This window comes from Somniosus microcephalus, chromosome 3, assembly GCF_052327205.1.
Source record: "Somniosus microcephalus isolate GS21.2 chromosome 3, FLI_Smic_1.0, whole genome shotgun sequence".
Lineage (NCBI taxonomy): Eukaryota > Metazoa > Chordata > Chondrichthyes > Squaliformes > Somniosidae > Somniosus > Somniosus microcephalus.
The window spans coordinates 135,655,022-135,679,257 of NC_140989.1; the positions used below are offsets into that span (position 1 = coordinate 135,655,022).

The 24,236-nt window shown below is 42.2% G+C and overlaps 1 protein-coding gene across 2 annotated transcripts in view; it reads right to left on the reverse strand.

Moving 5' to 3' along the window:
• macrod2 (mono-ADP ribosylhydrolase 2) overlaps positions 1-24,236 on the reverse strand; it is a 1,321,175-nt gene that overhangs the window by 1,076,389 nt on the left and 220,550 nt on the right. Inside the window, exon 5 of one of the 2 annotated variants that reach the window (XM_085981646.1) lies at positions 4,359-4,388. The exons of the other annotated variant lie outside the window; for it this stretch is intronic. Within the exon in view, the coding sequence (XP_085837772.1) occupies positions 4,359-4,388 (30 nt within the window). The remainder of the gene's footprint in view (positions 1-4,358; positions 4,389-24,236) is intronic. 2 annotated transcript variants of the gene reach the window in all.

Consider the following 24,236-nt stretch of genomic DNA (forward strand, 5'->3'; position numbering starts at 1 on the left):
GTGTAATGACTTCATGTACAATCCAGTAATTTACCAAAATACTAAAACTGAACCAATTACACACACGTGTAAGTGGCAACTGGCAATTTCCTGCATTAAGAAAACACAATTATTTTTTTTGTCAGAATGTCTGTTTCTTCCAGTTTACTACTTTTATATATAATAGACAATTGACTAAAATTGCACTGGAGACACCTAGAAATGAGTCATTAAACTATCCTAGTTATAGTAATCCTTCAACTGTAACGTTGCAAAACCATTGCAAAATGTAAAAATTACCATTGAAAGACTTACTATATTAGACTGTTCATAATATGAACAATTAAATGGATCAACTTAATTAATTGAAGCAATAAAGCATCAAAATTGCTATGCCACAAGTGAGATCAAAATTCCACCATCTCCTTTCATGCCAATGTCCAAAGAGTGGTCCATGAGGCAACTTCAACTGACAAGCTCCTTTCATCCAGCCCTGCGTTTTCTCATATCAAACTCACAGAACCATGTTTCAACTATGTATAATTTAACTGGTAGCTAAAATTATCTGTAGTTGAAATCGACTTTGTGCACTTAATACAAGAGGTGGGACCCAATGAATGGTTCAGCTGCAGCCATTTTAACCCCCCAGGCAATGCAGGATGAGGAAAGGCTCATCCCAATCATGGAGCACCCATCGGTCCTCCACTTCTGCCCACCCATCGGTCCTCACTTCTGCCCACCCATCGGTCCTCCACTTCTGCCCACCCATCGGTCCTCCACTTCTGCCCACCCATCTGTCTTCCACTTCTGCCCACCCATCGGTCCTCCACTTCTGCCCACCCATCGGTCCTCCACTTCTGCCCACCCATCGGTCCTCCACTTCTGCCCACCCATCGGTCCTCCACTTCTGCCCACCCATCTGTCCGTCCTCCACTTCTGCCCACCCATCTGTCCGTCCTCCACTTCTGCCCACCCATCTGTCCGTCCTCCACTTCTGCCCACCCATCTGTCCGTCCTCCACTTCTGCCCACCCATCTGTCCTCCACTTCTGCCCACCCATCTGTCCGTCCTCCACTTCTGCCCACCCATCTGTCCGTCCTCCACTCCTGCCCACCCATCTGCCCGTCCTCCACTTCTGCCCACCCATCTGTCCGTCCTCCACTCCTGCCCACCCATCTGCCCGTCCTCCACTTCTGCCCACCCATCTGTCCGTCCTCCACTTCTGCCCACCCATCTGTCCGTCCTCCACTTCTGCCCACCCATCAGTCCTCCACTTCTGCCCACCCATCTGTCCTCCACTTCTGCCCACCCATCTGTCCTCCACTCAGAAAGTTTCAAGAGTATGCAGCTAGATCTGCCCAGTTTAAGGTCCAGGAAAGGGGAAGGATGGAAATGAGGATGGGTGGAGAGGGCGAGATGGGGTATGAGGATGGGAGGAGGAAAGAAGGGTTTGAGGACAGGAGGAGGAGAGAAGAGGTATGAGGATGGGTGGAGAGGGAGCGAAGGGATATGAGGATGGGAGGAGAGGGAGCGAAGGGGTATGAGGATGGGAGGAGAAGAGAAGGGTTTGAGGACGGGAGGAGGAAAGAAGAGGTAGGAGGATGGGTGGAGATGAGAAGAGGTATGAGGATGGGTGGAGAGGGAGAGAAGAGGTATGGGATTGGAAGGGAGGGCTGGAATTTGTGTTTCCGGGCTTGGAACTTCTATGTACGGGATCTCCCTTTCTTTTGTTGAGAATCTCGCTTTTTGCGTGCATTGGGGATCTGTTTTTTTTTGTGTGGGCAGTGCTACTTTTTAGTGTGGGAAGGTCGCTCGCGTTTTGTGTACGAGAGTCGAGCGTATTATGTGGACGGGAAATCTTGATTTTTGGCTGTGCATGGCGTTGTTTTTGTGTATATGGGCAATCTCGCCTCTTTTATAGATGGGGTTTCACAATTTTTACATACGGTATTTAATTTTTGTGTACGGGGTTGTTTGAATTTTCTGTGCATTAGGGCTTCCATTTTTGAGAAATAATGTAGCCTATACATTAGTGTTGATAAAATGTTCCCTGTAATTTTTTGGGGCCCTGCGCAGCCCATTCAAAATACCACACTGCACGACCTAAAGGGTACATTGGTGTTAACTTAAATATCAAGTCCTAATTCTTGTCCTAACTTATAATCGAACAGAAATTTTAAAAAATCTATTCTGGAGTACTTTTTCTTCAGTAATGTGCTTTAATTACACAAACCAATCTTCTTTTCAGTATATTGTAATAAAGCCGAATAAGTTAATATTCAGTCTTACCTGAAAGTATTGCAATGAAGTCACAACACAGTAATACAGACCTTATGTATTGGTCATGTCACATGCTGCTAAGGCAACCTGAATGGTAAACTCCACATAAAGGTGAGTTGGGTTTCCAGACAAAGTGTTGCAGAGGGTAGAGAGCCTGGTTAGAATGTGGAACTCGCGACCACAAGGAGTAGTTGAGGGGACTAGTATTGAAGAGGAAGGTAGATAAGCACATGAGAGAGAAAGAAATAGAAGGTTTTGTTGATGGGGCGAGATGAAGAAGCTTGGGAAGAGGCTTGTGTGGAGTATAAACACCGGCGTGGGCCTGTTGGGCTGAATGGCCTGTTTCTGTGCTGTAAATTCTGTAAGAACATAAGAAATAGGAGCAGGAGGAGGTCAAACGGCCCCTCAAGCCTGCCCTGCCATTCAATAGGCCATGGCTGATCTTCTACGTCAACTCCACTTTCCTACCCTATCCCCTTTCCCTCGATTCCCTTAGTGCCCAAAAATCTATCGCTCTCTGTCTTAAATATACTCAACGACTGACTGAGCATCCACAGCCCTCTTGGGTAGAGAATTCCAAAGATTCACAACCCTCTGAGTGAAGAAATTTCTCCAAATCTCAGTCCTTATCCTGAGACAATGACCCCTAGTTCTGGACTCTCCAGCCAGGGGAAACAGCCTCTCAGTATCTACCCTGTCAAGCCCTCTAAGAAATGTATGTAATTCTATACTTTACAAGAACATTATTACCAAGCCAACATTTTCCACAACTCCATGTACTGGAATAGGGATCCCAATTTTTCACAAATATTACTTTAAATTATTTTTTCATACACAACAGCTTCTGATGATATATAACAGACATGGGCATACTAGCCATAAGATTATTACAAACTGATCACGAGTTATATAGCATATAAATAAAATATACAAATTATTATGTAAATATATATATATATAGGCCTTGAAGAAACAATTCTGCAAATTAAATATACAACAAATATCAACTGGGGCAATCAATAATTGGTTGAGGTATAAAGTACTGTGCATTGGCAAGAGGGAGCTGAAAGAATCTGACATGTCTCACATTGTGAGGATTAATGAGTTAGTTAGGTTCTAATTAATAAATTGTAGTTAAAAAGGTAACTGCTGCCTAAGATATTGGCCCGGAATTTGCGGTTGTAATGATGGCGAAACTGTCTACGTTCGCCGTCATTACAACTGTGAAACTGACAGCAACTTCTGGAGTATGCACATGCACATTTAAACGCAGAAATCCAGAAGTTGCTGACAGTCATTCCCTGCTCCTGCACAGGGCACTGTTGAACTCCCCAGAGCCAGCAATCAATTGAATTCACTGAACTGATGAAAATTTCCCCTTTTACACTGTATTACCGCTGTTAAAAAACCCTGAAAAAGTTAAGCCGTGTTGAATGAGGTGTAACTGGTTTTTTTTTAAACGGCATACTGAGTCATAATTACTGCTGAACAACCGTTCTGGCCCTGTAAAATGTCAATTTTTCCCATTGTGATAAAAGTTCCAGGACTTTAAATATAACATTTTTTAAAGTTTGTTTTATGATATTTCCACTTCTACCATAATCCCATGTGCATGTTGCAATCTTTATTTCACTTTCTGTAAAGTGATTAAAAAGTGAAGGAAAAATCAGTGCATTTTACTTCCTGATTTGCTGTCTGTAAGAATTCTTCAATGTGCTTGGTTGCTTAGTCCGCTTGATGACATCACTGCTGCTGGACACTGGAGATCCCCTAGACTTGGCGCCAGAATGAAATTAACGTTGGGAAAGGTGAAATCCACACCACAGAAATCGCTAGAACTTTGTGGGCAGCTTTCATTGCCGCGGACCGCAAAATTCAGGCAATTATGTTTGAAGAAATTGAAAATGGAGAAGTGTGACAATTACAGCATCACAGAATACTCAAATTGGAAAAAATGGTTAAAACTAAGCAAATTCAGGTTACCATGGTGAATGTTCCTACAGCATTTGTAACATTGCAATCAACGCAGGCATCGGGGTAAATAGCATTTACAGAAGCTATTGTAAAGTAGCAAGACAGCAGAATTAACAAAAACTTACCTCCACCTCCTCCGAGCAGACTTTTGTTTGCTGCAAGAAATAAAGAAAAATAAGTCAACATCCAAAGACTTTAACTTCTGCTGACTCATGTAAGAAATAAATAATCTAACGTGCCGCTGCAGGAGGTCTACATTATCATTCCGCGGGCGGTGACGATGTTCCCTGATGCACCCCTCAATTTCGAGACCGTTTCATCAATTCAAAACCAATAAGTTTTTGAACTGTATCCACTTGTGCTGTTGTGAAAGTGAGATGCAGCGGTTCGACAGTTTATAGACTGCAGGGAATTACATGCAACGCAAAGCGATTCTCAGTTTTAGGAACATAGGAACAGGAGTACGCCCCTCGAGCCTGTTCCACCATTCAATTAGATAATGGTTGATCTGTATCTCAACGCCATCCACCCGCCTTGGCTCCAAATCTTTTTATACCCTTGGCTAGCAAAAATGTATCCATCTCAGATTTAAAGTGATTAATTGAGCTCGCATCTACTGCTTTTTGTGAGTGAGAGTTCCTTTGCATATAGTGTTTCCTAATTTTTCACCTGAATAGCCTGGCTCTGATTTTAAGGTTATGTCCCCTTGTCCTAGACTTCCTGCACCAATGGAAAAAGTCTCTCTCTGTCTACCCTGTCAATTCCTTTCAAAATCCTAAACACCTTTTGTGCGAAGACAGAAATTTCTCGAAATACAGAGCATGTCAGTCAGCATCTGAAAAAAAGAGGCAATTTTACAGATGCCTGACCTGCTCTGTATTTCCAGCAACTACTGTTAGCATTTCAGATTTGCAGTATCTGCAGGGTTTTTTCTCCTTTTATTTCTCAGATTTATGTCACTGCCATATCATTGCTGAAAAGTGAACTGATGATTTCCAGCAGTCCTCGATACCCTTGAAGGAATTTGATATTTCGCGTTTGGTGTACTATCTGGTACACGTATAGTTTACGTATCACTGGCTCAGTTTGTGAGCCTTTAATTTGGTGGACTCCAGCATCAATTTCATTCCTGGATGCTGATGAGAAATCTTCTGACATTAAATAACAGCAACTGGGAAATGACACTGCAGCAGACAGTGCAAAAGAAAATTATATTGGGCTTTGGTGAGACCACACCTGGAGTACGGTGTACAGTTTTGGTCTCCTTACCCAAGGAAGAATATACTTGTCTTAGAGGGGTTGCAACCAAGGTTCACGAGATTGATTCCTGGGATATGAGCTGTCCCAGGAGGAGAGATTGAGTAGCATGGGCCTATATTCTCTGGAGTTTAGCCTATATTCGCTGGAGTTTAGAAGAATCAGAGGTGATCTCATTGAAACATATAAAATTCTTAGAAGGCGTGACAGGGTAGATGCTGAGAGGCTGTTTGCCCTGGCTGGAGAGTCTAGAACTAGGGGTCACAGTCTCAAGATAAGGGGTCGGCCATTTAGGACTGAGATGAGGAGAAGTTTCTTCACTCAGAGGGTTGTGAATCTTTGGAATTCTCTACCCCAGAGGGCTGTGGATGCTGAGTCGTTGAGCATATTCAAGACAGAGACCGATAGATTTTTGGGCACTAAGGGAATCATAAGAACATTAGAAATAGGAGCAGGAGTAGGCCATTCGACCCTTCAAGCCTGCTCCGCCATTCAATGAAATCATGGCTGATCTTCTGTCTCAACTCCATTCACCGGCCCGATCACCATATCCCTTGATGTCCTTACTTGTCAGAAATCTATCGACTTCTGTTTTGAATATACCCAATGACTGAGCCTCCACATCCCTCTGGGGTAGAGAATCCCAAAGATTCACCACCCTCTGTGAGAAGAAATTTCTTCTCATCTCAGTCCTGAATGGCCTACCCTTTATCCTGAGGCTGTGGCCCTGGGTTCTAGACTGCCCAGCCAAGGAAAACATTCTCCCAGCATCCACCCTATCAAGCCCTGTAATAATTTTGTATGCTTCAATGAGATCACCTCTCATTCTTCTGAATTCAAGAGAATACAGGCCTAGTTTACTCAATCTCTTCCCATACGACAGTCCCGCCATCCCAGAAATCAATCTCGTGAACCTTCGTTGCACTCCCTCTATGGCAAGTATCTCCTTCCTTAGGTAAGGAGACCAAAATTGTACACAGTACTCCAGGTGTGGTCTCACCAAGGCCCTATATAATTGGAGTAAGACTACTTTACTCCTGTACTCAAATCCTCTTGTAATGAAGGCCAGCATACCATTTGCCTTCCTAATTGCTTGCTGCACCTGCACATTCACTTTCAGTGAGTCATGTACAAGGACACCCAGGTCCCCTTGAGCATCTGCATTCCCCAATCTTTCACCAATTAGGAAATACTCTGCCTTTCTGTATTTTCTACCAAAGTGGATAACTTCACATTTATCCACATTATATTCCATCTGCCATGTTCTTGCCCACTCACTGAGCCTGTCGAGATCCCCTTGAAGCCTCTTCGCAACTGACACTGTCACCTAGCTTTGTATCATCATCAAATTTGGAAATGTTACATTTAGTCCCCTCATCCAAATCATTGATATGGGGACATGGCGGGAAAGTGGAGTTGAAGTAGAAGTTCAGCTATGGGTTGACGATCCATATGGCCTACTCCTGATCCTATTGCTTATGTTCTTAAAATGTTTGGCATTTTGGCAATTGAGTCAATTCTAAATCATAATAAAAGCTTCACATTTTAGCTAAAATACATGGCGAGTGGTTGCGGTACCAATGAAGTGTTCTGCAGGTTCAAAAATGACAACTAAGATACTGAACTCAACCATAAGTGAAAGCCAGGCTGCACTTCCCTGCACGCAGATGAAAACTCAAAAATCGCCCGCGGCAACAGCGACCAGCTGAGAGCAGCATCTTGGAAAACCTGGGCAATGTTAGACCACCCACCCTCAGGGCTACAGGTGGCGAGCGTCCACGTGAGAAATCTAAAGAGATTGGAGACCTTCGCAAAATTACAACAAAAAAAGTGTGTCTTTCTGAAATGCTGCAGTAGCAATGGCAGCTGTTGTGAGGTCGTAGTGATTTGCGGGTTGGTGAGCTGACGGAGTCCTTACCGATTAGATGGATAAAGGGCCAAAGTAAGAGGTGGCAAAACCTAGGGCTGAATGCTTCCATGAGTGGGTAGTGATAAAAATCCTGGCACTTGCAGTCAGCAGGGATACTGCTAGTCCAGTCTCGTTTTCACCCCAGCATACAGACAGTATTTGAAGTTTAATTTAGTTACTGGCAGAAATGGAAATGTTACTGACATATTATATTACACTGAAATAGTTTAATATAACAGGAATACTTTTCTGTTTTCAACAGGTCAATAGCTTTTGTGATGCGAAAGTGTACTTCCTTCAAGTAAAACAGTGTTAACGTAAGTATTGCATATGTTCTGGCTTTAAAACATGCACAGTTTTATGCAGTTGTGGTCAACAGGGAAAAGTCTCCATGGGGCAGCATTCAGGAAACCTTTCTTCCTTTGGTTACATGCAAAAAAAGACTGATGCAAACCACATTGAAACAAATCAATTGTGTCACTTATGAATGCTGTCAATGTACTGAAAATGACATCTGCCTCTTGTCCCTCCCTTGCAAATACTTGACAAGAAGTGTTATTTTTATTTCCACTCAACGCTCATTAATCAAAAGAGTCAAGAGTTTGACACCAAGCATAGGAACAGAACCTTCCTTCCATTAAAAAAACACCATTACAGGTAAAAACAAGCACTCTATTCAAATCAAATATCCTTCATATTCGTACCCTTTCATTGCCTGCTGCTAAATTCAACGAAAAGAACGACTTGCATTTCTATAGTGCCTTTCACGACCTCAGGATGTCCTAAAGCACTTTACAGCCAATGAAGTACTTTTGAAGTATAGTCACTGTTGTAATGTAAGAAACACAGCAGCCAATTGCGCACAGCAAGCTCCCACAAACAGCAATGTGATAATGACCAGATAATCTGTTTTTTTGCAGTGATGTTGATTGAGGAATAAATATTGGCCAGGACAGCAGGGATAACTCCCCTGCTCTTCTTCGAAATAGTGCCATGGGACCTTTTATGTCCACCCGAGAGAGCAGGCGGAGCCTCATTTTAACACCTCATCCGAAAACCAGCTCATCTGACAGTGCAGCACTTTCTCAGGTACTGCCCTGGAGTGTCAGCCTAGATTTTCTTGATGCTCAAGTCTCTGGAGTGGGACCTGAACCCACAACCTCCTGACTTAGCGGTGAGAGTGCTACCAATTGAGCCACAGCTGACACAACGAACAGACACACGGTGGCTGGCTGTCTTAGGGTATTTTGTATGTTTCATGTGCATTGGAAAAAAGATACTCATACGTGGCTGTGGTGGGGAAAAAACTAAACTCCATATCCACACAAAGATTATGATGTCTCAAACACAGATATCCTAAAACAGCAACTGATGTTTAAGTCCAGTGCTCAGTAATCCAATGGCTGGCTTTTTCTCTTCTCAAAATAAACACTTTCCTGCCTTGTCAAGTGACATATTGCACCTCGATACATTTTGCACTCGATTCCGGACTTCGATTTACTCATTTAAAAGTGTAATTTTCCTGTCCAAATGCATGTCAAGAGAGGTCTGAGGCAAAGGCAGAGAGATCACCGTAATGTCAGCGAGAAGTAAGTTGCAATGGAATATTATTAGGGATCATTATAAAGAGTGTCCCATTTTAATTAATATTACTGAAAGCAATTACTCTGTTAAGGCTGATTGCTGCATCTCAGCATTTTCTAACCAATAATTGTCCTTACCCAACACAAAGGCTCCTTTCACACATCATCAAGAAATTAAGTATCAAGCTACGTCCAGTTTCAAAAATGGGCGTGATGCTTCTTTTTGAAAACATCAAACCCTTAAAAGCTGACCTTGACAGTGTCAAAATACTTGCTGCAGATCTATACCATGATTGACAAGACTTTTCCATTTTGCAATGTCAAAGCATTTAATGTATGCTGCATCATCATTTTCCCGATCAATGATTATGCAACCGCTCTCAAACATGCCTAAACCTAAATTAGTAAATGTGAACTTCCATATAAAAGAAGTCTGACGAGTAGGGCGGTGCAATATGTTAGAGCTCCAACATACCATTGGATAATGTGAATTCAGTCACACTAGTTCCTAATTACACCTACTGTCAGGGGACACTCTTTTATAATGTGAAAACAAGTTTAAATCCAATTCTCAAAAGGCAATTTTACTGATATCATAAGAACAATTTTTCAGATATGGTCTTTCGAGTGTATGTTCAATCCGTGCCATCAAAAGAACACAAAGAAGCCATTCAGCCCCTCGAGCCTGTTTCGCCATTCAATTAGATCATGGCTGATCTGTATCTTAACTCCATCTACCCTTGGCCTTGGCTCCTTATACACTTGACACCCCTGTCAAAAAAAAAATCAAGCAATCTCAGTTTTGACATTTTCATTTGACCCCCAGCCTCAACAGCTTTCTGGAGGAGAGCGGTGCAACTGGCCGTAAGAGCACAAGAAATGAGAACTCATTGCCCAAGCTACATTGAGCTGGAGGCGGGGGGAGGGATGGGGATTGGGGAGAGGGTGTGGGTGCAGGGGGGAGAAAAAGACGACAAGAAGAAACAGCTAAAATTACGTTGACAGTTGTGGGCAAATGTGCAAGATCCCACAAACACAAAACGGGATGAACCATTTTTCTTGGCTTCTTCGGGTACCAACAAGGTTCACCAAGGAGAAAGCAAAACCTTGTGCACACAGAGCCAGTCAGAATCTCTTCTTTAAGCCCTCCCCGACCAAAAATAACCTATCTTCCCTGTCCCTCTAAACTAAACTATTCCAACGTGCTCCTGGCTGGCCTCTCATGTTCTACCATCCGTAATCTTGAGCTCATCCAAAACTCTGCTGCCCGTGTTGCAACTCACACCAAGTCCCGTTCCCCCATCACCCCTGTGCTCGCTGACCTACATTAGCTCCCGGTTAAGCAACACCTCGATTTTAAAAATTCCCATCCTCGTTTTCAAATCCCTCCATGGCATCACCCCCTATCTCTGTAATCTCCTCCAACCCCACAACCCTCAGATATCTGCACTCCTCTAATTCTGTCCTCTTGCGCATCCCCGATCTTAATCACTCCACCATTGGTGGCCGTGCCATCAGCTGCTTAGGCCCCAAGCTCTGGAATTTCCTCCCTAAACTTCTCCATCTCTCTACCTCTCTTTCCTCCTTTAAGACGCTCCTTAAAAGCTACCTCTTTGACCAAGCTTTTGGTCACCTGCCCTAATATCTACTTATGTGGCTCGGGGTCAAATTTTGTTTGATAATCGCTCCTGTGAAGCGCCTTGGGGTGTTTTGCTACATTAAGGTGCTATATAAATACAGGCTGTTGTTGTTGTTCCCCACTCCTGGTAGGTATCCAGTGAGCGCAGCTGAAGTGCGTGCACGGACAGCGGGTGAAGATAGCATGCGGTTGGGCTACCATGCTCCCAAAAAGGAGGCTATTCTGCCGAGACTCATTGTCCAGGCTAACATGTGGAAAAATAGCTACCTGGGCATGGGCTGCGAGGCTGTGAATTTACTTTAAGACACTAGTCAAACTCTGTGTTGTGCTGACTAATGTGGAATTTTACTCAGAAAGTTAAGGTTAAAATGTCAACTCTTCATTCCTCAGTCAGTTTTAAATTACATGGAAAATGAGCCTATTATGAAAACTGCCAACAGAATGTCTACCAAACGTAAATACTAAAAGCAGAAAATGAACACATCAGAGGGTAAATAAAAGTGCAAATGATGAAATGAATGTAGCTCATTAGAAGCTGCGACTTTCGCGGGTGTTAAAATTTGTAGGACCAAACTGGTTCACCGAATCCATTGTTGCACACATTAAATAAATTATCATTAGTTTAATGACATTAAATTAAATTCAGTCGTGCCTGCAGCTGCCGAGGCTCTAAGCTCTGGAATTGCCTCCTCAACCCTCTTGGCAGCTCTACCTCGCTCTCATCCTTTGAGACGCTGCTTAAAGCCTACTTCTTTGACCAAGCCTTTGGTCGCCTATTCTAATGTCTCCTTCTTTTGCTCAGTGTCAATTTTTGTCTAATAATTACTCCTGTGAAGTGCCTTTAGATCTTTTACTGCATTAAAAGGTGCTATATAAATGCAAGTTGTTGTTGTTGTATTAACCTCTATATTGCTGTGAATTGACGATATTTACTTATTACCCAAGCAACGCAAAATAGTTGAAAAGTTTGTCCAATCCTTACAGATTGCAGTTCATTAAAAAAAAAGAAATTTAATTTAACTGAGGAAATATGTTTTGCTGTTAAATGTGCACACTTCAGCTATGTGAAGAGTACAAAACAGCAGTGGTAAATCACAGTTAAACTAGGATTAGCACAGAGAGTTGAAGAGCAAATCTCAAGAATTCTGTTTTTACATTTAGTTAAAAAGTAGATCCTCATCCAGGCTTTTTAAAGGTTACTTTGCAACCCAATTTTCTCCCTTCCTTTCCAGAAAGTGCTGGCTCTTGTGGGGGCACAATTTTCACAAGCACGGGTTACCATATGCCACCACCTAAATGCCCATTCTCAATGTGCAAGGGTAGATAGCATGTGTTGACAGGCTATTTAGACTACGGAGGGTATTGCAGCACGAGCTACATCTTGTTCTGAGTTTCTGTGACTGGACTGCGAGCTTGCGTCAGGTACTCTATCTCAAAAGGATAAAGTTGGGCCATTTAATTCTCTCAATTATGAATGCTCTTTCACTCCAACAATGATGACAGTAACACACAATTACTCCAATTCTGGCCTCTTGAGCAACCCCGATTTTAATCGCTCCACCATTGGTGGCCCTGCCTTCAGCTGCCTAGGCCCTAAGCTCTGGAATTCCCTTCCTAAATCTCTCCGCCTCTCTTTCCTCCTTTAAGATGCTCCATAAAACCTACCTTTGACCAAGCTTTTGGTCATCTGCCCTAATATCTCATGTGGCTCAGTGTCAAATTTTGTTTGATAACTTTCCTGTGAAGCGCCTAGGGACGAAGTACTGCGCTAAAGGCACTATATAAATACAAGTTGTTGTTGTAATCATGTGGGAGATTCTCTTGGCTAACTTTTTATTTTGCATTGATTCTAGAACTGCATCTGCACGAATGCTTGTACATACAGTATATAGGAAGGTTACAAATTCATTTTCTTTCCATAATTGATAGCTAGACATTTACACGTCAGACTGAGTCAAACAAAGCCCTTTGTAGTTGAAGTTTTGTGATTGTTAATTGCACAAATTCAGCCTTCGGTTTTCCATACCTTCTCCACTTACCAAGTCAGTAATAATTTCCACATTGAGAACTCATGACATAATTATCATGCCGCCTCGTTTTTTTTAAGCTACGGGAATGTCAGATAATGTCATTCAACATCACAGAAGGATCTCCACAAAACAAACAAAAGCAGCCAACCAGAATTCCAACATTTTAAAAGTTGGTAAACTGCCTCATTCGACTAGCCTGCAGCAAATTGCACTGAGAGTTTTGACCTCTGCCAAGATTACGTTGATAATGAGGGGGTTAGAAGTCCAGGGTCAGTTTTATTCCCCTGCAACAGAAAGCCATTAGCCTTCACTTCTAGTTATCCCTGCTGCATGCCTCAATTGCTTCCATGACTTGTTTAGTCAATCACTGATGACAAAACTTTTTTTTTAAACTTTTACAACAGTGTTTGATCAACCATATTTCAGTATTGCTCCCCTTCTGCTCAACTGCTCAACAAAAATGTATCCAGACAGATTACACAGGTCAAATATTGTATCAATACTTTAGTTTGTGGCAAGTTAAAATGTTCAACTGGGAGAAAACAGGTACGAAATGTGATCAATACTACTGAAGGCAACTGAAAGCACAGGCCCTAATGGTGGGGCAAAGTGAGGCGGGGAGGGCGCACACGAGACCGTAATCAAAGGAGCAGAGTTTGTCGGGGTGGGGGGATAGGAATAAGGGGGAAGGAAAAGTTTGTACTGGTGGAGGAGATTACAGAGATAGGAAGGGGTGAGGCCATGGAGAAATTTAAACACAAGGATGAGAACTTTAAATACAATGGACTGGAGAACCAGGAGCCAGTATAGGTCAGGGACAGCAAAGGCAATGGGCCAGCAGAAATTGGTGCTGAAAAGAATACAGCTCATAGAATTTTGGATGAACTGCAGTTTACTGAGGGTGAAGGATGGTATCTCAACAAGGCTGGAGGTGGTGAAAGAGGGTTGCAGCGGTGATGGGCTGAGTCAAGCGATGTTACAGAGGTGGAAGTAGGCAGTCTTAATGAGGGCGACTGAGGAAGGTTTGGCTTGGTGGGCAAGGAGATGGGGGAAGCAACTGAGGCAGCTAAACAGATGGTCTTTATCTTGGTGATAAAGAACTCCATGAACTTCTCACACTTGCTGCTGGATGTGAGGGTGCAGGGGGCTGGAAAGAGAGGTTTCAAGAGGTGGCTGGTAGTAGAGAGAAAAAGCGCCGGACTTTGCCTTTGCCCTCCAGGATCATCCTACAGTTGGGGGCAGCTTGGGCAGAGGACAAGGCAGCTTCCACTTATTTTTAAATTAAAAATGATTAAAATTTTAAAAAATTCCTCTTATGCTAATAAAGTAGAACAGATTTTCCATAATCCCGTATAAATTTAATGGTAAGCTAATTGTACTTTTGATTGGCAATATCATTAGAATTCCTCTGTTTTCCTTCTTCAGATAAAATAACTTGCCATGTCAAAGGAATTAAGTTGATAAAAAAAGCCACAGTCTTGCTATTGTTCTTCAGTTTTGTTGGATCCTGAAGGTTTTTCAGACAAAAGAGCTCCATGAACATTTGTCTCAGTAATTGAATGTGAAACTCCTTATCAGAGGATATGGCTCAAGGCAGCGTTCTCTTCCCAAGAGGCATGTGAAGACTAGACTTGTAGCATTCACCATGCTGGCATTCAGGGCTTGGTTTTAGTCCAGGAGATTGTTCCAACTACTAAACAAAGGCTGACGAGAGCTCTAGTGAGCTGTTACGTATCTTCGCTGCTTTGTACTCTATTATTCTAATTCTCTGTATTTTGTAAATATACCTGATTCTGTAAATACATATCATTAATTGTTTGATCCTGTTGAGTATCCGTCCTATACGTATATTTCTGCCTATCTGAAGTGAGTTGAGAGCAGGTGACTACACTTTTGTACTAGCAGTGCCACAAGTACAAGAATTGTTAATCCCCAGATCCCTGTACTCTGTTACATAGAATGTACAGCACAGAACTGGCCATTCGGCCCAACTGTTTCATGCCAGTTTATGCTCCACATGAGTCTCCTCATCTCACCCTATCAGTATAATCTTCTATTCTTTTCTCCCTTCTGTGTTTATCTAACTTCCCCTTAAATGCATCTATTCTATTCACTTCAACTAATCCCTATGGTAGCGAGTTCCACATTCTAACCACTCTCTGGGTAAAGAAGTTTCTGCTGAATTCCCAATTGGATTTATTATATTATATTTATGACCCCTAGTTCTGGTCTCCCCCGGCAAGTGGAAACATCTTCTCTACATCTACCCTATCAAACCCTTTAAAGACCTCTATCATGTCACCCCCTCAGCCTGCTCTTCTCTAGAGAAAAGAGCCCCAGCCTGCTCAACCTTTCCTGTTAGGGCAGAAAATGAGAAGGAGAAGACTTCAGATCATAAGGAGTATACAAACTGCTTACACAAATTCACAGGAAGCTGCTGAATTCAGAAGATGGAATGAAAAAACTCAAGGTGAACTGGGGAGAATTTTGACTGCTCTTCAAATTTCAAATCTTGAAGTCATGAAAAGTCTAATTTAGAGAAATCTTTTAATAAAATGTTAAAGTACAGGCATTTTAAATTATCCTGAAGTTAAAAAAGAGAGATTTAGGTAATCCAGAACAGCTTAGTTTAATATTTTTTAATGTATCGCTAAACAAGACTCGTGAATTATTTATTACTCCATACAACAAGTGTGACAAGTTGCATAAATATCTGTGACTCTGATAGCTGCTCCAATGTTGTGAGGTCTTCAATTGTAGGAGGTACGAAATCCTACACAGAGGTTCCTTATAGAGAGTCAACTGATGGTGTCCTAAGCAGTACTGTGCAACCACTGAAGTCTAAACATAAAATCCTGATTCTTCCGCATCACGAAGGAGGGAGGGACGGACGGATGGAAAGAAAGACTTGCATTTATATAGCGCCTTTCACGACTTCAGGACGTCCCAAAGTGCTTTACAGCCAATGAAGTATAAAGTGTAGTCACTGTTGTAAGGTAGGAAATGCGGCAGCCAATTTACACACAGCAAGCTCCCACAAGCAGCAACGTGATAATGACCAGATAATCTTTTTTAGTGATGTTGATTGAGGAATAAATATTGGCCATGACACTGGGGAGATCTCCCCTGCCCTTCTTCGATATATTGCTATGGGATCTTTTATGTCCACCTGAGAGAGCAGATGTGGCCTCAGTTTAACATCTCATCCGAAAGACATCGCCTCCGACAATGCCGAGCTCCCTCAGTGCTGCACTGGAGTGTCAGCCTAGATTTTGTGCTCAAGTCTCTGTAATGGGACTTGAACCTACAACCTTGTGACTCAGAGGCAAGAGTGCTACCAACTGAGCCATGGCTGACACCAGGAGCAGGAGTAGGCCATACAGCCCCTCGATCATTCAATACGATCATGGATGGTCTTCTAACTCAACTCCACTTTCCCGTCCTATCCCCATCGTATCACATGTTCCAGATTGTTGTCTAGAAATCGATTAAGAAAACAGAAACTAATCCAAGTTATTATACAGCAGCTGAACATTTTATTGAGGCCATGAAACACACACAGAAGAAAAGGACGACCATTTCTTCCTTCCTTCCCCTTTTGACTGGAAAGAAATTGGGCCAGTCTCTGTGCTGAAAAATTGCAGACTTCAGAATTAGTGCATGAAAAAGGACCTCAGAGGTCGTGAAAATATGATTAGTTCCGTACGGAACTCTGAGCTAAACAGTTCATTCTTCTGCATATTTCATATCTAGAAAACAACCAAATATTGAATTATTTAGAGTGTTTTAAAAATCACAGTGATCTTTACTATGTTGCAAGATTATGCACAGTGAGGTTACTGTGACCCATTTATGAAGCAGTGGAGCTGCAAACCATTTAAATAAACTAAGTAAATAAAAGATGTTTTATTCTATTGTGTGTGTGTGTGGGAGGGAGAGTACGGTTTAAAAAAAACTTAATATTTATGAAAGTCATCTGTGCAACAAACAGTCTATCATTTCACAGACATATTATGCTCGCGTCTGATATAAGCATGAAAAAATTTAAGAAATGCTGGGTGAAGGGAAAGCAAAACAAATGAAGAATCTTCACTGTACTTAAAAATGAAGCACACAAGGTTCTGATAAAGGAGAGACCAAAACTAACATGCTGGAAAGTTACTTACATGTTAACAATGCTTAACCAACGTAAATTGTTCCAACAATGCTAAATTACAGCATACCATTTTTTTCCAACATGAAAAACATGTTGCCAGCAAAACCAAACAAACCTTCGACTCTCGCATCCTCGATTTGTACATCAGGGAAGCTTGGCTGATACTTTCTTTCATAATGTCTCGATACAATCATTTTCTAATGCTGACACACTGGAGCCAGTTTTGGTCTTCTCTGTGTCCTGATTTCAAGGCACAAACAAGAGATGCAAGAAATCCAGCACAACGGATTCCTGCCGAAACATTGCTGGTTTCAGAGCCCGACGTATCTCCCGGACAGACTCGAGGTGGGTACATATCCATGCCATCACCAAGACCGCCTGCTTCCCCCTCCGTAACATCACCCAATTCCACCCCTGCCTCAGCTCATCCGCTGCTGAAACCCTCAGCCATGCCTTGGTTACGTCTAGACTTTACTATTCCAACGCTCTGATGGCCAGCCTCCCACGTTCTACCCGCTGTAAACTTGCTGCCCATGTCCGAACTCGCACCAAGTTCCGTTCACCCATCGCCCCCTGACCTACACTAGCTCGCGGTTAAGCAACGCCTTGGGTTTAAAATTTTCATCCTTGTTTTCAAATCCCTCCATGGCCTCGCCCCTTCCTATCTCTGTAATCTCCTCCAGCCCTACAGCTCTCCGAAATATCTGCGCTCCTCTAATTCTGGCCTCTTGCTCATCCCCAATTTTAATTGCTCCACCATTAGCCTTCAGCTGCCTGGACCCTAAGCTCTGGAATTCCCTCCCGATACCTCAATACCTCTCCACCTCTCTACCTCTCTTTCCTCCTTTAAGGCGCTCCTTCAAACCTACCTCTTTGACCAAGCTTTTGGTCCCCTGCCCTAATATCTCATCGACTCGGTGTCAATTTCTGCTCCTGTGAAGCGTCTGAGGATGTTTTACTGCATTAAAGGTGCTATATAAATACAAGTTGTTGTTGTATGGAGTTCTTAATCTGAGGCAGCGGGTGGTGGAGGAGCGTGCCATGCTATCTTCCACGCTGCAATCTTGCTAAATGCAGAGTTCCCAACTTGCCCATGGAGTGAGGCCGAGGACTGACCTTTAAAAGGCCCAGAGATTTCAACAGTAAGCGTTTTTGGCCATTTAAAGACCCTTCTGTTTTTTTTTACTGCTGGCACTTACAGGGGCCTTTGTGTCAGTTGTCATTTTCTTTTGGCTCCAACTTCCTTTATTGGTGTCGGATCAGTTGCCAGTAAGGATCCTCCGAGCTGATGGGAAGAGGAGGAAGAGCTGCGGGAGGACACAACACAGCTCAGACTGCCCGAGAGGTGCTCTACACCCTCCCTTTGGCAATCATAATGCCCGCATCCTCACCAGCAAAGAAGGTATAGTTGGAGGCTCCTCTTCCAAAAGGAAACTGCACCAATGGCACTTCCATGAGATGTCAATGTCTGACTAACCATTCTACTGAATGGTTATTTAGAGGCACCCCAGTCACAGCACATCATTTTTGACCCAGCACTGCCTCTTGGCCACATTTACCAACAACCATTTCTGGAGACGTAGGAACATAGGATCAGGAGTTGGCCACTCAGCCCCTTGAGCCTGTTCCACCATTCAATGAGATCATGGCTGACCTGATCCTGACTCCATCCACCCACCTTGGCTCCATATCCCTCGATACCCTTGGCTAACAAAAATCTATCAATCTCAGATTTGAAAATTATTAATCGAGCTGGCATCTGCTGCTTTTTGTGGGAGAGAGTTCCACACTTCTACCACCATTTGCATGAAGAAGTGTTTCCTAACTTCTCTCCTAAATGGCCTGGCTCTGAATTTAAGGTTATGTCCCTTGTCTTAGAATCCCCACCTGCGGGAAAAGTTTCTCTCTATGTACCCTATCAATTCCTTGAGAGCTTGGAAAATCTACTTGGACATGTCCACGGGTACTTGTTTTTTTTCCAGAGTCTGGTCAGTAGAGAGACAGATGCCAGGTTGTACCCTCTGCTGAAAGGACACCTACGGCTACCATGAACAGCCAGTGATTGTCAACTGTGGCCAGGAACATGGCTGCGCCTTTGTGCACAGATGCTGCAGGGCTGACCTACAGGATGGTGCTGTGGAGTGGCACGAGGGCAAATCGACCACATGAGCAGCTCATGCAACACCACCTCGATGTCAGCAGCCATTAAACAAGGGACTGGGTTCTATGCTCTGGGTCGTTGCATCACTTTGCCTGCAGACTCATACCTGCACTCAGGGATCCATTACCTTCATCTGGGGCTGTCTGGCAATTCCCAGGCCCTTCAGCCTTGCCAAAGGTTGCAGATGGGATGAGAACATCATTTTAAGGCTCTCCAAAAACCTTCTGAATTTTAGGTGTCTCCCCACCCCCGCTTCCATTGTGACTCCCCTCCTAAACTGTCTCTGTCTCTTAAAAGTTCATACACAATCTTCCTCTTCTATGACCAGCATCATCCCTATTACCCTCCGAGTTACCACCTGGTGTGGTGAATAAGCAAATGAGCTTACAGCAAATAACTGAGTGATATTTGCACTGGAGATTCAGGTGAGCATTAAAGCAATGCTAACCAAATTAGAACTGACTTACACTTGAAGATGAGAATTAGCCCCATCAAGAGTGGAAAGTTGCTATTTTGCCTTGTTTGAACAAATACATCCTTATTGGAACCATTGCAATGTTAACATTTTCACAAAGCTGATTTGATTTTATATTTTACTTTCATCCTTCCTTCCCATAGTCTCGTTGACCAAGTAAGTAGAAACATATGAGGAATATATTTAATTTAAGGATTATGGAAATTCCATCAAATACCTTTTTGCTACTGCACTTTCACAGCAATGATTTCAGGTTTAAGCTCAAGAGGCAGGAGATTCTATTTTTAACTGAAATAAGTACATGCACTTAATATGATAACTGCAACATGCAGAAAGCAAAAATGCTATTGCAAAGATAAAGCTACCAATATAAGATTTTCAAAACTGATCAGACCAAGACTGGACTTCATGCTTCCAGAAACCCTCTAAATGTTTATATTGAAAATAGATAAGAAATAAACAGTTTCAGGAAGAAACCCAGGGTTAAATAATGAACCAAAAAACTTTAGTTTCAAATACAAAACAAAAGATTTTGCAAGATAAACATTTTGAATTAGAAGTTAATAGTGATGTGTAATGGCCAAAAAATATATAACTGCTTGCAAAATTTTCCATATGCCATTTCTCTAAGGTTTTTTTTAATGGGGGGTAGTTTCAATCTAAAGAATAGTTTGTGTCTGGTATGAGGATTGGTTTCCCTATACAGTATTTGGACGCTGCCATTTATCAATGTTTGGATACTGAGGGCCAATGAACAGAGGGATAAGTAAAATGATCAGAAATATTAAGGGAGAGGAGAGATACTCTAGTGATATCAGCTGTTTTTCCACTTGCTCACAATTTGCTTCTGCCACATCGAATCTAACAAGGTGTGGCCGATGGCCACCACACATGCCTTCCTCGCTCCGTTATGCATTCCACTGTGACAGCGCAAGGCTCCAATCGAAAAGGTGGCTCCAAAGATCTGCCTATTTGCAACAATCAAAAACCTTTTGTCATATCTAATGTGCTCAGCTGCTCAATTCACAATAAAATGGTGTTGAAAAGGTTCAAAGATGTGTCTGACATCATTAATCCATTTGCCCTCTGACCCAAGGAGCTAAGCTGCCGCTATGGCAACCACAGCTTGACCCGGCAATGCTGAGAAACTTTTAAGCTCTGCCATTATTTGCATGTCATGCTGATAGTATGCAAAATGAAGGAACAAGAGAAGAAAGTACAATCGCGACCGCTGAAGATCAAAAGCAACAAACCAAACAGACATGTAGTATTCCTCTGTGCCGCAAGCAGTTTGAGACAATCTAAGGTACAAACCTCCACGGATCAACTTCCACCATTTAAAAAGCACCAGCTTTATGAAGACTTGCACATTTATTCAAGTAGTATTTCCCATGTGAGCAGAACAGGTATATCTAGTAGCCATAGCAGCCAAAAACAGAGCTTCGCTAACACAACTGAATTTAAAGTATTTTGTAAGCTTAGTGCTTCCATTGGAAAGCTGAATTTTTAAAAAGTGAAAGCTTTTGATAACTTCAAAGAAAAACATACCTTCCACGAACAAAATCAACTCAACCCCCACCACCCCCTTCAAATAAAAGTTGAAATTTGTTAGGATAAATTTTGAAATCTACCAGATTAAGTCAAGTCCAAGAATGATGGTCTATTTTTTAACCAAAAGAATCTTTTACAGGCAATTTGCAAAGCAGAATGGGTATGCTAACTCCTTTTTACTTCTCCATTTATAAAACACCAGGAGACGAATAACATTTTTAAAATGCAAATGCTGTAAATTGGAAATAAAAACACAAAATGTTGGAAATATACAGCAGGTCAGAACTGATGAAGGATATATAATCAAAGCATGAACTTGTCTGTCTTTTTTCTTCATAGATGCTGACTGACCTGCTACACATAACAAGCATTTTCCATGAAGAATAATGGTTTGCCGTAATAATTTCTTTAACAGCAAGCGAAGATTTATTGGGAAACAAAATCAACCCACCTGAAGTTTCCAGTGTACCTCAAATCCTTATTTATGAATTAAAATTTGCTCTCACTTAAATCTGTGCGCTTCACAAAATCAAATCCCCACAACGAAAGCAAAGGCTTGCATTTCTAGAACGTCTTTCACAACCTCGGGACAATCCAAAGCACTTTACAGCCAATGAAGTACTTTTTGAAGTGTAGTCACTGTTGTAATGTAGGAAACGTGGCAGCCAATTCGCACACAGCAAGCTCCCACAAACAGCAATCTGATAATGACCACACAATCTGTTATAGTGATGCTGATTGAGGGATAAATATTGGCCAGGACACCGGGGATAACTCCCCTGCTCTTCTTCGAAATAGTGCCATGGGATCTTTTACGTCCACCTGAGAGAGCAGACGGGGCCTCAGTTTAATGTCTCATCCGAAAGACGGCTAACTATAGATGTAGAAAGTCTATCCAGAAATGGAAGAATTGTACAATTCTTTTATCTTCCAGGTGCTAAGTTTAGGAATTAAATTCATGTTCTGGCAAGTTGCTGAAGCAACCCAGTAGCAGGGCTGCATTCATTGTTAATGTATATGCAATATTGCTGTTAGTCCCAGAGAAAAAATTCCAATTCTCACTAGGAAAATCCTTGATATTTAATTTCCTCTCACTGCCCTGCCTCAGCAGCCCACAGCAATCTGCCACTGAGCTGTTGGATTACTGTGCTTCGAATTTGCTGAAGAAAAAACAAAACGGGCATTGATGTCTTGGCACCTTGCATTAAGATGGTGCATGTCCTTAAACCACAATCGCTTGCAACATACATTTCTACTTTTAACTGTCCTGTCAACTGAACTGATGAATCCAAAGCTGTCAACTGTGATTCTGTTACTGACACAAAATCCACTTTCTATTCTTTCAGAACCAATCTCGTTTAGCATTATTTGGTTGGCTTTTCTGAAAGGAATTCAGGTGCTACTATGGAGTAGACACATTCCAAGCTCTTCGTGCAAAGCCACCATGGTTAGTTAAAAAGTGATTATTTGACAGAAATTGTATTGAGTCCAGCCACCTAAATAAATCAATATACTGCACATCAGTATTCTGACATTTAAACTTCCCATTTGTAAGATGGCCATTTTTATTCATATAAAAACAGCATTGCTCAACATGATGTAGCCTCTAAATGATTTTCTTGTGAAACACAGCTCATTTTAAACAATGTGGGTTTATATAAAGAGGCAATACAGGTATTACAATTTGGTCCAGACTTTGTCTGGGTTACTAACACAGACAGGATAGGATTGAACAGGCTGGGGCTCCTTTCTCCAGAAGAGAAGGCTGAGGGGGCGACGTAATAGAGGTCTTTAAAATTATAAAGAGGCTTGATGGGGTAGACATAGAGAAGATGTTTTCACTTGTGGGAGAAACCAAAACTACAGACCATAAAGTTAAGATAGTCACGAATAAATCTAACAGGGAATTCAGGAGAAACTTCTTTACCCAGAGAATAGTTAGAATGTGGAACTCGCTATCACAAGCAGTACTTGAAGCAAATAGCATAGATGAATTTAAGGGGAAGTTAGATAAGCACATGAGGAAGAAAATAATAGAAGGATATGCTGGTAGGGTGAAATGAAGAGGGGTGGGAGGAGGCTCCTGGGGAGCATAAACACTGGCCTGTGTCTTTGCTGCAGACTCCATTTAGCTCTCTTTAGCTGTGCAATTGCTGGACTTGGAACTGGAGGAGTGGCGCTTCAATCCTTGTATCTACTGGTATTTGCAGTCTGGCTTCCCCAGAAGAGTTTGTCAGCCTTGCCAGACCCTCTTGTGAAGGGTTTTGTTCTCCAGTACCGTGTAACTGTGCCTCTTGGTAGGTCAACCAAGAAGCAGTATTGACCGAGTATATAGAAATGTCTTGATGCCTGTGCCACTACTCTTCTGCAACTGAGAACAGCACTGCTGTAGCCTTCAGGATGTGCAGGTAGAAGGCAGAAAACAAACTAAACAGTTTAAAATCATTTTGACTACTCTGAAGTCCTGCACTGGATCGTGCTTGCAGTCGCCTGTGTCGTCCAGAAAAGCAGCAATGTTACCTTTTTTCATCTTGCTCTGAATCAGCCTCAGACATTCCTGTGACATGATTAATTTTACTTAGACACAACATCGCACTGTCATACACCACAGGAACCAACATCTGTCCCTTAAAAAAGGAGAGCAATTAAAACTAATACGCTAAAGAAACTGCGAGGCACAGTGTGTCGTATTTTCACCTCCGAGATCTACATTCAAATCAGGCAGGCACAGGGGTTGAAGGACTCTTGTTCACTATCAGAAAGCGCTCTAAGTGAGATTAATTTAGGCACTCATTGCAAGGTGTTCTTAAACTTGCCTCCAAATGGCATTTACTAACCAATACAATACTTTTGTAGCTTTGAAAAATACTTTCCTAGCTTTCTTCAAATAACACTTAAAATGTTTCTGCTTGTGGGTGAGACCAGGACTAGGACCATAGATATAAGATAGTCACTAATAAATCCAATTTGGGAATTCTTTACCCAGAGAGTGGTGAGAATGTGGAACTCACTACCACAAGGAGTAGTTGAGGCGAATAGCATAGATGCATTTAAGAAGTTAGCTAAGTAAATGAGGGAGAAAGGAATAGAAGGATGTGTTGATGGGGTTAGATGAAGAGTGGCAGGGGGCTCGTGTGCAGCATAAACACCGGCATGGACCTGTTGGACTGAATGGCCTGTTGCTGTGCTGTAAATATTTTGTAATACTGCAAAAATGTTTTCAGTAGATTTTTACTGTTGAC